This window comes from Loxodonta africana, chromosome 4 (assembly GCF_030014295.1).
Source record: "Loxodonta africana isolate mLoxAfr1 chromosome 4, mLoxAfr1.hap2, whole genome shotgun sequence".
NCBI lineage: Eukaryota > Metazoa > Chordata > Mammalia > Proboscidea > Elephantidae > Loxodonta > Loxodonta africana.
Genome location: NC_087345.1, coordinates 1168714 through 1183593, shown reverse-complemented (window position 1 = coordinate 1183593; position 14880 = coordinate 1168714). Strand labels below are relative to the sequence as shown.

General features: G+C 44.0%; 1 protein-coding gene across 7 annotated transcripts in view; it reads left to right on the top strand.

The window, feature by feature from the left end:
* ZBED4 (zinc finger BED-type containing 4) overlaps positions 1–14658 on the top strand; it is a 78064-nt gene extending 63406 nt beyond the window's left edge. For all 7 annotated transcript variants that reach the window (XM_064283320.1, XM_064283323.1, XM_064283326.1 and 4 more), the window contains one exon: positions 188–14658. In XM_064283320.1, coding sequence (XP_064139390.1) covers positions 536–4057 — 3522 coding nt within the window. In that variant the 5' untranslated portion in view covers positions 188–535 and the 3' untranslated portion in view covers positions 4058–14658. The remainder of the gene's footprint in view (positions 1–187) is intronic.
* Positions 14659–14880: the final 222 nt, after the last annotated feature.

Genomic DNA, 14880 nt, shown 5'->3' with positions numbered 1-14880 from the left:
GGAGGTATCCAATATAGTGTTCCTGAAAATTTTTTTCCCAATCTCTGCTTTCTCTTCACTTCCTTGATTTTAACTTATTCTCAGGGAATTCCTTTCTATGCATATTGAAGTGGATATATCCATGATAGAATGTATTTGAAATGTGTGATTTATTTCACCATATTTAATTTGATTTCATCTTTTATAGGTGATGCGAAAGGATCATGTTTTTGCTCTCAAGATGAAAAGGATCCTGTTTCTAAGCCCCGAGGCAAGCCCCCAGGACATAAGGCTATGTCGACACCACGAAGGATTTCACAGTAGAACTCCTGGAAGGCAGTGATGTGTGCCTGAAGATGGTTTGCTCACCTGAGCTTCATGTTTTCTTTCAGGAAGATTTGTGGTTAGTCCTGTTTACCAAAACTCCTCAAAAGATAGACTTTTTATGAAAACCTGAAGAGTATCTATGTTTGGGGCACAAATGAGTGTTTGGATCAGCTTTGTACCAACCTCATGCATTAACATGACGAAGCAGCAAGAATAGCCATGGTCCATCATGGATAATAGCCAGGACACTTGTCCAAAAGTGGACAGTGAGTTGGTTTCTGGTAAAATAACTTTTAAAATAGCAGTGGAAGATGGTGATCGGATTCCCAGTCACAGTTTGGAGAGGATGGATTTGAGAAGTGAGCGAGGGCACCCGCAGCACACAGACAGCGGGGATGAGCACCTGGAGGGCAGAGAGGCAGACTGTGCCTGCCCACCCCCCGGGAAGTACCTGCACTCCGACAACGAGAATGACTATGGCTCCTTGTTCTCACAGTACAGCAGCACCCTGTATGATGTCGCAATGGAAGCTGTGACACAGAGCCTTCTCTCCAGCAGAACCATAAACTCCAGGAAGAAATCTCCAGCTTGGAAACACTTTTTTATCTCTCCTCGAGATAGTACTAAAGCAATATGTATGTACTGTATGAAAGAATTTAGTCGAGGTAAAAATGAAAAAGACTTAAGTACCAGTTGTCTCATGAGACACGTGAAAAGAGCTCACCCTACTGTGCTCATTCAGGAAAATGGCAGCGCATCCGGCATGGCCTCCTTTTCTTCTCCTTCGCTTCTGCTCCCACCCCAGTCTGCAGATGCAGGAGACCTAAGCACCATACTCTCACCCATAAAACTTGGCAAAACAGTTGCATCTAAGATACCATCCCCTGATCGAATAACTGAGGAATCTGTGTCTGTCGTTTCTTCTGAAGAAATTTCATCTGACATGTCCATTTCTGAGAAATACAGCAAAGATGAAGCCGTGGTGGGATCATCCCCACACTTGCCCAGTTTCAATTATGATGATACTGTGGAGAACAGCATCGAAAAAAGCCTCACGGTTCCAAAGAGTACATCAGGCTCCAGAAGAAGGTCTGCTGTCTGGAAACACTTCTATCTGTCTCCTTTAGACAACTCCAAAGCTGTTTGCATTCACTGTATGAATGAGTTCAGCAGAGGGAAGAATGGAAAGGATCTTGGGACAAGCTGTCTGATCAGGCACATGTGGAGGGCCCATCGCTCCATTGTCCTGCAGGAGAATGGGGGTGGCACGGGCATCCCACCCCTGTACTCCACCCGTCCCACTCTGGTGCCATCTCTACAGCATTCAGATGGAGACTTCAATTCCAGGTCGTCGTCTCCAGGGAAAGTAGTTGGAGAACCCACCTCAGCGTCCTCCTCTCCTGACAGGCTCCCTGAAGACGTCCATTTTCATTTTCATCCTGGAGAAACGTTACTGGAGGATGTGTCCCTGCTGTCGTCATCTGAGGATGTTGGCGATGCGTCCATGGTGTCTTCTCCTGAGAAGCAGGGTGACGGACCAAGTCCTCGGGTCTTTGAATCTGGCACTGTGTTTCAGCAGAATAAAAAGGTCATGAAGAGACTTAAGTCAGAAGTCTGGCATCATTTTTCATTAGCTCCCCTGGACAGTCTGAAGGCAGTGTGTAGATACTGCAGCTGTGTCATCAGTCGGGGGAAGAAGGGCGACGTGGGCACCAGCTGTCTGATGAGGCATCTCTACAGACGCCACCCTGAAGTTGTTGGGAACCAAAGGGGCTTCCTAAGCGCAAGTCTGGCCAATTCCCCATATGCCACTCTGGCTTCTGCAGAAAGCGCCTCCAGATTAACGGACTTGCCCACAATGGTTTCAAAAGATAATCAGGTTATATTCCCTGTTAATAGCAAAAAGACCTCAAAACTGTGGAATCATTTTTCTATTTGTTCGGCAGACTCCACTAAAGTCGTGTGCTTGCACTGTGGACGAACGATAAGCAGGGGAAAGAAGCCAACGAACTTGGGTACCAGTTGCCTTTTAAGACACTTACAGAGGTTTCATGGCAACGTACTGAAAAGTGACGCCTCAGAGACAGCGTTGCCCTCTTCTCCAGAAAGGCACATGCCACTGAGCACAGAGTTACCAGGTGCTTCATCCCGTGACGACACCAGTGAAAAGTTCTGTGATTCTCACCCAGTTGCCAAAAAAATAACAAGTCTCATAGCTGAAATGATTGCACTTGACCTTCAGCCATATTCTTTTGTAGACAATGTTGGCTTTAACAGGCTGCTCGAATACTTGAAACCTCAGTACTCTTTACCCTCACCGTCTTACTTCTCCAGGACAGCTATTCCAGGTATGTACGATAATGTGAAACAGATCATTCTGTCCCATCTTAAGGAAGCTGAGAGTGGCGTGGTCCACTTCACATCTGGGATATGGATGAGTAACCAGACACGTGAGTACCTGACCCTGACAGCTCACTGGGTCACCTTTGCATCGTCAGTCCGACCCCGCCGTGAAGACCACCATTGCTCAGCACTCTTGGACGTGTCGCAGATTGATTGCGACTACGGTGGCAACAGCATTCAGAAGCAGCTGGAATATTGGTGGGAAGCCTGGGTGACATCCATTGGCCTTCAGGTTGGCATCACTGTGACTGACAACCCCAGCATCGGGAAGACCTTGAACGAAGGGGATCACTCGAGCGTGCAATGCTTCAGCCACACGGTGAACCTCATTGTGAATGAGGCCATCAAAAGTCAGAGGATGGTTCAGAACTTACTGAGCATTGCACGGAAGATATGTGAGCGGGTCCATCGGTCGCCCAAAGCAAAAGAGAAACTAGCAGAGCTGCAGAAAGAATACGAGTTGCCCCAGCACCATCTGATTCAAGACGTTCCATCCAAATGGAACACGTCATTTCACATGCTTGAAAGACTCATTGAACAGAAAAGGGCCATTAATGAGATGTCCATCGAGTGTAACTTTAGGGAGCTGATCAGTTGTGACCAGTGGGAAGTCATGCAGTCCGTGTGCCATGCGCTGAAACCCTTTGATGCTGCAAGTCGGGAGATGAGCACACACGTGTCTGCTCTCAGCCAGGTGATTCCCATGATCCACATCCTTAATAGGAAAATTGAGATGCTGTTTGAGGAGACTATGGGCATTGACACCATGCTGAAGTCTTTGAAGGAAGCCATGGTGAGCCGCTTGTCCTCCACCCTCCACGATCCAAGGTACGTTTTTGCTACGCTTTTGGACCCACGTTACAAAACCTCCTTATTTACAGAAGAGGAGGCTGAGCAGTATAAGCAAGATTTAATCAGGGAACTAGAAATACTGAATTCTACCTCAGATGATAAACCTGTTTCCAATGGGTGTGGTGCAGGTTCGCCATCTAAAGACTCTGTGGCAGAGGAAAACCTGTGGTCGCTCATGGCCAAGATGAAGAGAAAAGATCTGAGAGAGAAGACAAAGTTGCCTGAAGACATGGTGCTTGCCTACTTGGAGGAAGAGGTGCTTGAACACAGCTGTGATCCGTTAACCTACTGGAACCTAAAGAAGTCATCTTGGCCAGCCCTTTCGGCCCTGGCTGTCAGGTTTCTGGGCTGCCCCCCAAGTACCGTCCCTTCAGAAAGGCTGTTCAACACGTCCACTGAAAACAGTAGCTTTAGCCAATCCAGGCTCATGATGGAACATTTTGAAAAACTTATCTTTTTGAAAGTGAATCTTCCCTTAATATACTTTCAGTATTGAAACTCTTGATGAAGCCTCCAGGCTAAAAGATACTGTTGCTTATTAGGCATTGGCTGTGTCTGCCACTGGGGCTGCCGACTCGCTCCAGTCGGGGCCATGTAGGACATCAGGTGAGGGACTCGCAGGTCCGAGTTGGAGTGTCACTGTCCAGCTTTCTACGTCATGTCTACATGTGCCTTACTCCTAGTTCTTCAGGCCAGATGCTGTAGATAACTTTTTTAAAGAACTTTACGAGAAATAGCCTGTCTTGTCAATTATGATGATTAGGTTTAATTCATAACTGTAAATTTTTTTTAAAGTTGAAGTTAAGTAAATTGTTTTAATAGAATGGCAGAAAAGATGTAAACAGTTCTGTTTTGTAGCCTTTTTATTCAATTATGTGAAAACCATAAATCAAGTACTGTATTTTAGTTAAGCATTGCTTTAATTGCAACAAAATAGCTTTTGTGACTGTCAAATGAAATCTGTATATAAGAGGTGGAGTTCAAGCCATCCTTTGGAAGCAGTTTTTAACTGCAAGCTCTTAAGTACTTAGAGGATTACAGTGACTATTATGGAAGATAACTGTTTACTAGTGCAGAGACATTTGAAAACAAAAGTAAACTGAGATGTATTTTGGAGTCTCTGGTCCATAGTAATTTGTTCAAGAAAACTTTACCATTTATGTTTTAGCATTCAGGTGTTTCATCATCAATTAACTCAGAGATACCCCAACTATTTATAATGAATTCCTTTGAAATGTTATCAGAGTTTGCAAGTTCACGTTTATGGTTTAGCTGATGCATAATATGACAAGTTTACAGCAAAAGTTCAGTTAATTAAATCTCCAAACTTCTGATTTAGTCTCATCTATGCTCTGAAGCTGTCTTTTAAAAACTGCAGATTCCCAATTTGATCAAATTATGTATAAAATTCTTTTTAGAAGAGATGCAGTATTCATAGGGAAGAAGACTGTTGCGTTACAGGTATAAAACTAGCCTTAGGTGTTTAGGGTCTTCTTTTTTAATAGGGAAGATTCAGCCATTTTTGGAGTATTTTAGGATCCCAAGGACATCAGAATGAAGTAGCAGTCATCACATTCTTTGAACAATTTGTCGTCAGTGTTTTTTGCTTTCACATAAAAAAGCGTTCATTTTCTCATTTCAAACCAGTTACATATTCTGAGTGGAACACATCACTTATCTATGATCTTTTAGAAAATTTGTCATTTTGTTAAAATATTGTACCTATGCTTAATCTAAATTTGCATTGACTATGTTTTAGTGTATTTATAAATGGTAAACTCAGTTTCTGAAATTAAACTTTTTCTTTGCAATTTTCTAGTGCTACAGGATACTGGATTTTTATTTTTAGGGCAATAAAACAGGCATAATCTTTGGGGACCAATATATAAAAAGCATTCATGCAGCAACTTAAATTTCATCTTAAAGCCAGATTTAAACAGTAGAGAATGGGAGATGTAGCTCTTACGATAATATCACTGATGACGGAGTGATGATGAGACCTTTGAGGCACTGCATTTGCCAGGAGTGGTGGTAAAAATGTGGCAGCAGAAAGCACGGGCCTGGTGAGTACCACTGGGATTCATTTCCTGGGGCTGCCACAGTAAATCACCACAGAGTGGGTAGCTTAAAACAACAGATATTACTCTTGCAGTTCTGGAGGCCAGAAATCAGAAATTAAGGTATAGGTAGGGTTGCCTCCCTCCAAAGTCTCTAGGGGAGAATCTGCTCTATTCTTCTAATTTTTGGTGGTTCCTGGCAGTCCTTGGTGTTCCTGGCTCATAGACTTATCACTCTAGTTTCTGCCTCCATACCCACATGGTCTTTCCCTCCCTGTGTCCCTGTGTTGTCTCCTTTTCTGTCTCTTTTAAGGATACTTGTCACTGGATTTAGGGTGCTCCCATGAGCTATGAGGGGCCACTCACAGCTCTGCTGCTCCCCAGAATGTGACAACTTGCCAGCCTCGGGACCTACCACCCAGTGTTTCCTCAGTTTGGTACTTCATGGTCCTGCTTCCCAACAGAGGGAGAGTTGGCCAACCCCTTCATGGTCACTGGACATCCCTGGTCCAGTAGCTGCAGGTGCAGGGAAGGAGGGTGGAGTTACGTGGTCCACAATCTCTGCCTTACCAGGGGCTCTGGCCCAAGCACCCTTGGCCTAGAAGGGGCTGTGGACAGGATAGGAGTGAGTGACGATTCTTGCTCAACTATGTCCTGTTGGTCTTAGAGTTGTATTTGGAGTGGTGACATTCTTATATTTGGGGATATTTTCCTTCATGGATTTTCCCTCTAAAACAAGTCAGCATAAACTAACTCTAGCAGAATTGTATTCAGTCATTCATTCAACAGTGCCTTTCTCCAGGGACTGACTTTGGTCCAAGGGGTAAAGCAGTAATTAAAGTAGGCACAGTCTGTGTTCTTACAGAGCCCATACTCTAGATCAGAGGTTGGCAAACCATAGCCAACCTCTATAGTGAAGTTTCTTGGAACATAGCTATGGCCGTGTATTACATTAGGCAAATATGCTGCACAAGACCTTTTTAAAGTGTTAAAAGATGTCACTTTGAGAACTAACATGCATGTCTTAGGCTGGATTCTCTAGTTTAGCAAAGAGAGAGGCTTATCTCAATGAAATGGCTTATACAGTAGTAGAGGCTGGCAAGTCCCATGTCCATGGGTCAGGCATCAGGCCAGAGGCTTTGAATTCACATAATCTAGGAAAATTGGAAATTGTCAAAAAAGAAATGGAATGCATAAACGTCAATGTCCTAGGCATTAGTGAGCTGAAATGGACTGATATTGGCCATTTTGAATTGGACAATCATATAGTCTACTATGCTGGGAATGATGACTCGAAGAGGAATGGTGTTGCATTCATCGTCAAAAAGAACATTTCGAGATCTATCCTGAAGTACAACGCTGTCAGTGATAGGATAATATCCATACGCCTACAAGGAAGACCAGTTAATAGGACTATTATTCAAATTTACACACCAACCACTCGGACCAAAGATGAAGAAACAGAAGATTTTTCTCAGCTCCTGCAGTCTGAAATTGATCAAACATGCAATCAAGATGCATTGATAATTACTGGCGATGGGAATGCAAAAGTTGGAAACAAAGAAGGATCAGTAGTTGGAAAATATGGCCTTGGTGATAGAAACAATGCCGGAGATCGAATGATAGAATTTTGCAAGACCAACAACTTCTTCATTGCAAATACCTTCTTTCACCAACATAAATGGCGACTGTACACATGGACCTCGCCAGATGGAACACATAGAAATCAAGTTGACTACACCTGTGGAAAGAGACAATGGAAAAGCTCAATATCATCAGTCAGAACAAGGCCAGGGGCCAACTGTGGAACGGACCATCAATTGCTCATATGCAAGCTGAAACTGAAGAAAATCAGAGCAAGTCCACGAGAGCCAAAACATGACCTTGAGTATATCCCACATGAATTTAGAGACCATCTCAAGAATAGATTTGACGCATTGAACACTAGTGACTGAAGACCAGACGAGTTGTGGAATGACATCAAGGACATCACCCATGAAGAAATCAAGAGGTCATTGAAAAGACAGGAAAGAAAGAAAAGACCAAGGTGGGTGTCAGCAGAGACTCTGAAACTTGTTCTTGAGCGTCGAGCAGCTAAAACAAAAGGAAGAATTCATGAAGTAAAAGAACTGAACAGAAGATTTTAAAGGGCCTCTCGAGAAGACAAAGTATTATAATGACACGTGCAAAGAGCTGGATATGGAAAACCAAAAGGGAAGAACACGCTTGGCGTTTCTCAAGCTGAAAGAACTGAAGAAAAAATTCAAGCCTCAAGTTGCAATAGTGAAGGATCCCACGGGGGAAATATTGAATGATGCAGGAAGCATCAAAAGAAGATGGAAGGAATACACAGAGTCATTATACCAAAAAGAATTAGTCAATATTCAACCATTTCAAGAGGTGGCATATGATCAGGAACTGATGGTACTGAAGGAAAAAGTCCAAGGACATCATGCTCGTCAGAGTACAGGGTCAGCGGAAAAGAGGAAGACCCTCAATGAGGTGGATTGACACAGTGGCTGCAACAATGAGCTCAAGCATAACAATGATTGTAAGGATGGCGCAGGACCGGGCAGTGTTTCGTTCTTTTGTGCATAGGGTGGCTATGAGTCAGAACTGACTTGACAGCACCTAACAACAACAACAACAAATGCAGGGGATGATGGATCCAAGATTGGCAGGCAATACAGCAGCATGCCAGATAAAGTCCCAAGAACCGGACGTCAGATGATGATGAACCAGATGCAGGATCTAGAGGAAGCAAAAGACAGCTTTGCCAAAACATCCATATATATTGAATTCTGGTCATACCCCTCAGGAGCCCCCCTTACAACTGATTGGCTCATCACATCAGATCACATCATGGAGGTGATTACATTACATCACAAAATGGAAGATAACTGCATCATTACCTAACTGCCAAATTACATCATTTCATAACTGCCAAACTACGTTACTACCTAACTGCCAAAGCACTGAGTATCATGGCGCAGTCAACATGCAACCTTAACCGTCAGAGTCCACCCCTTGTCAATTTGGTACTGTACACATCTCATTAAACCATACACAATCTCTAAATTAAGGCAATTCCAAAGTCATACTTAATGCCTAACATAATACAACTAACGTGTACAACAAAAAATACGCTAGCCCTGTTTATATTTTGTAAGTGAAGAAAAATATTTGATGCACTTATATAAGGTAGGAGTACTGATAACAATTACAGTCCTGTTTTCTGCAACTGATCATGTGATCATAACTGGTATTTAGAACTACTTTCTTCCACCATCCGTTCATATTCCCTTTCCCCTCAGGCGCCTCAGCTGGCCGCAGTTCTTTGCCTGGTGTGGTGACACCTTCATTCCTGAAGAGTCTTGGCCATTAGTAGCATGTTGGAATTGGATTGCTCTAGCCTTTCATTGAATTTAATCACATACCGTAGTAGTACTAAGAGACATCCTAAGGGATCTCCTGTATTCCAGACATACTCTCCTTTACCTCCATTATATAGTATCAGTCTGATTTCCTTTTGGTGATCAGGATCAATCATACCAGCCACTATGGTAACTTCTTTATTTGCCTTTTGATACAGAGGCATAAGTCCACAAATAGCATTCTTAACTTCCAGTTCAGTGGAATCAGTGATGTGTCTCCAGGTGGCAGCATTTCTCTAGGCCCATACAGCATAGGGTAGAAGAGACAGGAAGCAAAAATTTTGTGAATGGGTCACTAGGGGTGATAGTGAATGGTGCCACTTCCATTTCCATCCCTTGATTCCTGGACCCATGAATCCTGACTATGGGAGAAACAGCACCATATATTGGAAGCAGGTTTGAAGCATATACAGCCTCTTGGAGAACCTTGTCCCAACCCTATAAGGTACTGGCACTAACTGGTACTGTAGTTGTGTCTTTAGAAGGCCGTTACATCATTCTTACCAAGCCAGCTGCTTTAGGATAATGGAGAACATGGTAAAACCAGTAAATTCCATGAGCATGGGCCCATGATCTGAGGCAATGGTGTGTGGAATACCTTGATGGAGGATAAGGCATTCTGTGAGTCCCTGGATGGTAGTTTGGCAGATGTGTTTTCATGCAGAGAAGGCAAATCCACATCAGAGTAAGTGTATTTGCAGTAAGAACAAAACACCCTTTCCACAATGGAAGTGGTCCACTGTAATCAACCTGCCTTTAGGTTGCTGGCAAATCACCTTGAGATGGTGCCATATTGTGTCCTCAGTGTTGGTCTCAGCTGCTGGCAGATTGAGCACTCAGCAATGGCTGTAGCCAAGTTGGCCTTGATGAGTGTAAGTCCATGTGGCTGAACCTATGCATAACCTCCATCCCTGCCACCATGGCCACTTCGTGAGCCCACTGGGCAATTACTGGAGTGGCTAGGGAAAGAGGATGACTGCATTCCACAGAATGTATCATTCTATCCACTTAAATCTTAAAATCCTCTTCTGTTGAGGTCACCCTTTGGTGAGCACTCACATAAGACAAATACCTTCACTTTGGCCTATTCTGAGAGGTCTGTCCACATACCTCTTCCCCATACATCCTTGTATCCAATTTTCCAGTCACATTCCTAGCGTCACTGTGAGTCAGAATCGACTCGACAGCAGTGGGTTTTTTTGTTTTTGTATTTTTTGGCCGGGGGGGGGGGATTTGGGGGGAGATGGTTCCTTCCAAATTCCTGACCATCCAGCCAAACCATTGGCCACAACCCGTGAATCATTATACAGTTGTATATCTGGCTATTTTTCCTTCCAAGCAAAGGGAAAAACCAAGTGCATTGCTCGAAGTTCTGCCCACTCAGAGGAGTTCCCTTCACCACTGTCCTCAGGAGATCCCACAAAGGGGCTGCAGTGCTGCCACTTTGAAGTAGCACCTGCATATGACACATTTTCTCTCCATGAGGCCATAGGTGCAAAATGGGAGAGGGCAGGAATGTGACAGGAGTGGAAACCACGGGTGTTTGGGCCATTTCCTCATGCAACTTGTGCCTTCAGGTCCAGCTCAGATGTATACGATCTTGTATATACCACTTTCATTTAATGATGGAATGCTGCTGTGCATCTCTGACCTTATGGGTCTGTGGGTCAGACAACACCCAGTTCTTGTGGGCAGCTAAGGCCATATGATGATTTGGTGGCCCGTGGTTATGTGTTCAGTTTCTACTAAGGACCAGTAACAACCCAAAAGCTGTTTCTCAAAAGGAGGGTAGTTACCTGCATAGAATGGCAAGGCTTTACATCCGAATCTTTAGGGTCTGCGCTGTGATTCATCAATAGGGGCCTGCCAAGGGCACAAAACAATATCTCAATCTGCCACTGACACTTCAAGCACCATTCGATCAGCCAGATCTTATGGCCCAAGTGGCACACTGGCTTGCAAAGCTGCTAGAACCTGTTGCAGAGCGTTGTCTTGTTCTGAGCCTCACTCAAATTTAGCAGCTTTTCAAGTCACTTGATAAATAGGTTGGAGTAGCACACAGAATGAGGGGTATGTTGCTTCCAAAATCCACAGAGGTCCACCAGGCATTGTGCGTCCCTTTTAATGGTAGTAGGGGCCAGATCCAATAATTTACCCTTCACCTTAGAAGGAATATCTTGAAATGCCCCACACCACTGGACCCCTAGGAATGTCACTGAGGTGGAGACACTGACCTGTTTCCATTGAGTCAATTCCAACTCATAGTGACCTTGTAGGACACAGTAAAACTGTCCCATAGGGTTTCCAAGGAGCAGCTGATAGATTCGAATTGCCAACCTTTTGGTTAGCAGCCTGAGCTCTTAAGCACAGCTTCACCAGGGTGCCTGGATTTTTGTTGGGTTTAATTTCCCACGATCTAGCCTGCAAATGCATTTCCAGTAAGTCCAGAGTCACTGGCACTTCTTCCTAGGTCCAATCAGCATAATGTCATCAATGTAAGGGACCAGCGTGATGTTTTGTGGAAAGAAAGGCCATCAAGGCCCCTGGGAAGTAAATTAAGACATAGGGCTGGAGAGGTGATATACCCATGAGGTATGATAGTGAAGGTTTATTGCTCTTGCCAGCTGAAGGCAAACTGCTTCTGGTACTATTTTGAAAACAGCTATGGAGAAAAAGGCATTGGCCGGTTCAGTAGCTGCACTCCAGGTACCAGATGGATTAATTTGCTCCAGCAGTGAAACCACATCTGGAACAGCAGCTGCAGTTGGAGTCACCACCTGACTGAATGCTTGATAACCCACTTGTCAGTCTCCAAGAGCCATCTGCCTTTTGCACAGGCCAAATAGGTGAGTTGAATGGGGATGTGGTGGGAATCACCACCCTTGCATGCTTCGAGTCTTTGATTGTTGTTAGGTGCCGTCGAGTCGGTTCCAACTCGTAGTGACCCTATGCACAACAGAACGAAACACTGCCTGGTCCTGCGCCATCCTTACAATCGTTGTTATGCTTGAGCCCATTGTTGCAGCTACTGTGTCAATCCATCTCGTTGAGGGTCTTCCTCTTTTCTGCTGACCCTGTACTTTGCCAAGCATGATGTCCTTCTCCAGGGACAGATCCCTCCTGATAACAAGTCCAAAGTATGTAAGATGCAGTCTCGCCATCCTTGCCCCTAAGGAGCATTCTGGTTGTACTTCTTCCAAAACAGATTGTTCATTCTTTTGGCAGTCCATGGTATATTCAATATTCTTTGCCAACACAATTCAAAGGCGTCAATTCTCTTTTGGTCTTATTGTCCAGCTTTCACACGCATATGATGTGATTGAAAATACCATGGCTTGGGTCAGGCACACTTTAGTCTTCAAGGCCTTGATGGTGGCAGTTATCTCTGCAATCCCTCCAGGAATGTGGTATTGCTTTTAGTTTACTATTTTCCTAGGCATGGGCAGTTCTAATGGCTTCCACTCAGCTTTTTCTACCACACTAGCCCTTACTCCACTTGCCAGACATCCAGTGTGGGGTTCTACCAGTTGCAGAGCGTATCTGTTTCAATTAATCTTTCTGGAACTGGGGAAGTCACTGCAGGCTTGGTTCTGGGAACCACTGGATCCACGGTGAGATGAACCTGATCTAAGACTCCATCAATAACCTGATGTCCATATGCACCCACTTTGACAGCTGGTACACAATGACATTTGGGGTCTCCTGAAATTAGTTCAGAGCCAGTATCCAGTAAACCCCAAAAGTGTGATTTTTTCCTTTTACCAAATGAACAGTCATTTTTGTAAAAGGCCGCAGATCTCTGGGGAAGAGTGGGAGAAAGATTAACGGTATAAACTTTTGGCGGTGGGGTCCTTCCTCAAGGGCACCCAACCTCTCCTTCCTTCGAGGGGCTGTGGGTGTGTAAACTGGCTCAAGTCTGGGAATTGATTGAGGGGCCGTGACTCTCTAGTCTGGCGATTTGAGTTAAACTGCCATTCACTTGATCTAGAATCCTACTTACACAGATCAAGTAAATATTTCACTTCTAGAGACACCATGACTAAGTAGCCAACTCCATAAGTCCATACTAGGCAGACTATTCTGATTACTGCTTTGACTCTACTGTCTATTGTGGTAACCAAGCCTATCTCGTCTTGGTCAATCAAGTGTTGCCACTTGGCCTACCTTCATGGGGTCCAATCAGCCTATTGTAATCAGGTGTCTTAATTCAGTTAGGGCAGTTCCCTCTGTCAAATCTGACTTACATAAAATAGCAATCACAGCAGCCTTCAGGGATGCTGGGGCTGTCTTCACAAATTTGTTCCTCACTGTTGAGGTAAAAGGTGTGAGTGATGGTTAAGATAGTGTGTCAGCTTGGCTGGGCCATGATTCTCAGTGTTTTGGTAGTCATATAATGCGATCACTTCCCTGTTGAAATTTGGTATGTGATTACCCCCATGATACGGTCTGCTGAGAGTAGCCAATCAGTTGAAAGCGAGTTTCCATGGACATGTGGCCTGCATCTGATTATCAGCTGACATTCTGGCTTTGCCTGTTCTTGGTCCTGCATCTGGCTCCTCTTCGTCTGACCTCTAGTTCTTGGACTTGAGCTAGCAGCTTACCTCCAGTCTTGCTTGCTGATCTTGGGATTTGTTGATCTTCAAAGCCTGTGAGCAAGAGGCCTGCTCTCTGACCTGCCAGTCTTGTGTTTACCAGCCCTTTCTGCTACGTAAATCAGGAGAAGGTTCTATTCTGATCCATGGACTTGGAATGTTCCAGCCTCTACAATTTTACGCGCCACTTCCTTGAGATATGTGTGTGTGTTAAAAAGAAAAGATGTCACTTTGAGGACTAAGGTGCGCCTGACCCAAGCCATGGTATTTTCAATCACCTCATATGCATTCAAAAGCTGGGCAATGAATAAGGAAGATCAGGAAATAGTTGATGCCTTTGGATTATGGTGCTGGCAAAGAATACTGCATATACACATGGACTGCCAGAAGAACAAATTTGTCTTAGAAAAAGTACAGCCTGAATTCTCCTTAGAAGCAAGTATTTTGTTGTTGAGAATACACACAGCAAAACATATATACCAATTCAACAGTTTCTACATGTGCCATTTAGTGACATTGATTACATTGTTCAAATTATGCAATCATTTCTCGCTTTTCTGATTTGTTTGCCATTTCCTTTTGCTATTTCCCGATCATTCGATTTTTTGCCCATGTTGTTGTTAGGTGCCGTCGAGTTGATTCCAACTCATAACAACCCCATGTACAACAGAATGAAACACTGGCTGGTCCTGCGCCATCCTCACAATCGATGCTATGCTTGAGCCCATTGTTCCAGTCACTGTGTCAATCCCTCTTATTAAGGACTTTCTTCTTTTCCACTGACCCTGTACTTTACCAAGCATAATGTCCTTCTCCAGGGACTGATTCCTCCTGACAACATGTCCAAAGTATGTAAGATGCAGTCTTGCCATCCTTGCTTGTAAGGAGCATTCTGATTGTACTTCTTCCAAGACAGATTTGTTCTTTTGGCAGTCCGTGGTATATTCGATATTCTTCGCCAGTACCACAATTCAAAGGTGTCAATTCTTCGGTCTTCCTTATTAATTGTCCAGCTTTCACATGCATATGAGGTGATTGAAAACACCATGGCTTGGGTCAGGAGCACCTTAATCCTCAAGGTGACATCTTTGCCTTTTAACATTTTAAAGAGATCTCTTGCAGCCGATTTGCCAAATGCAATGTATCTTTTGATTTCTTTTTTTATTTATTGTACTTTAAGTGAAAGTTTACAAATCAAGTCAGTCTCTCGTACAAAAACTTATATACACCTTGCTA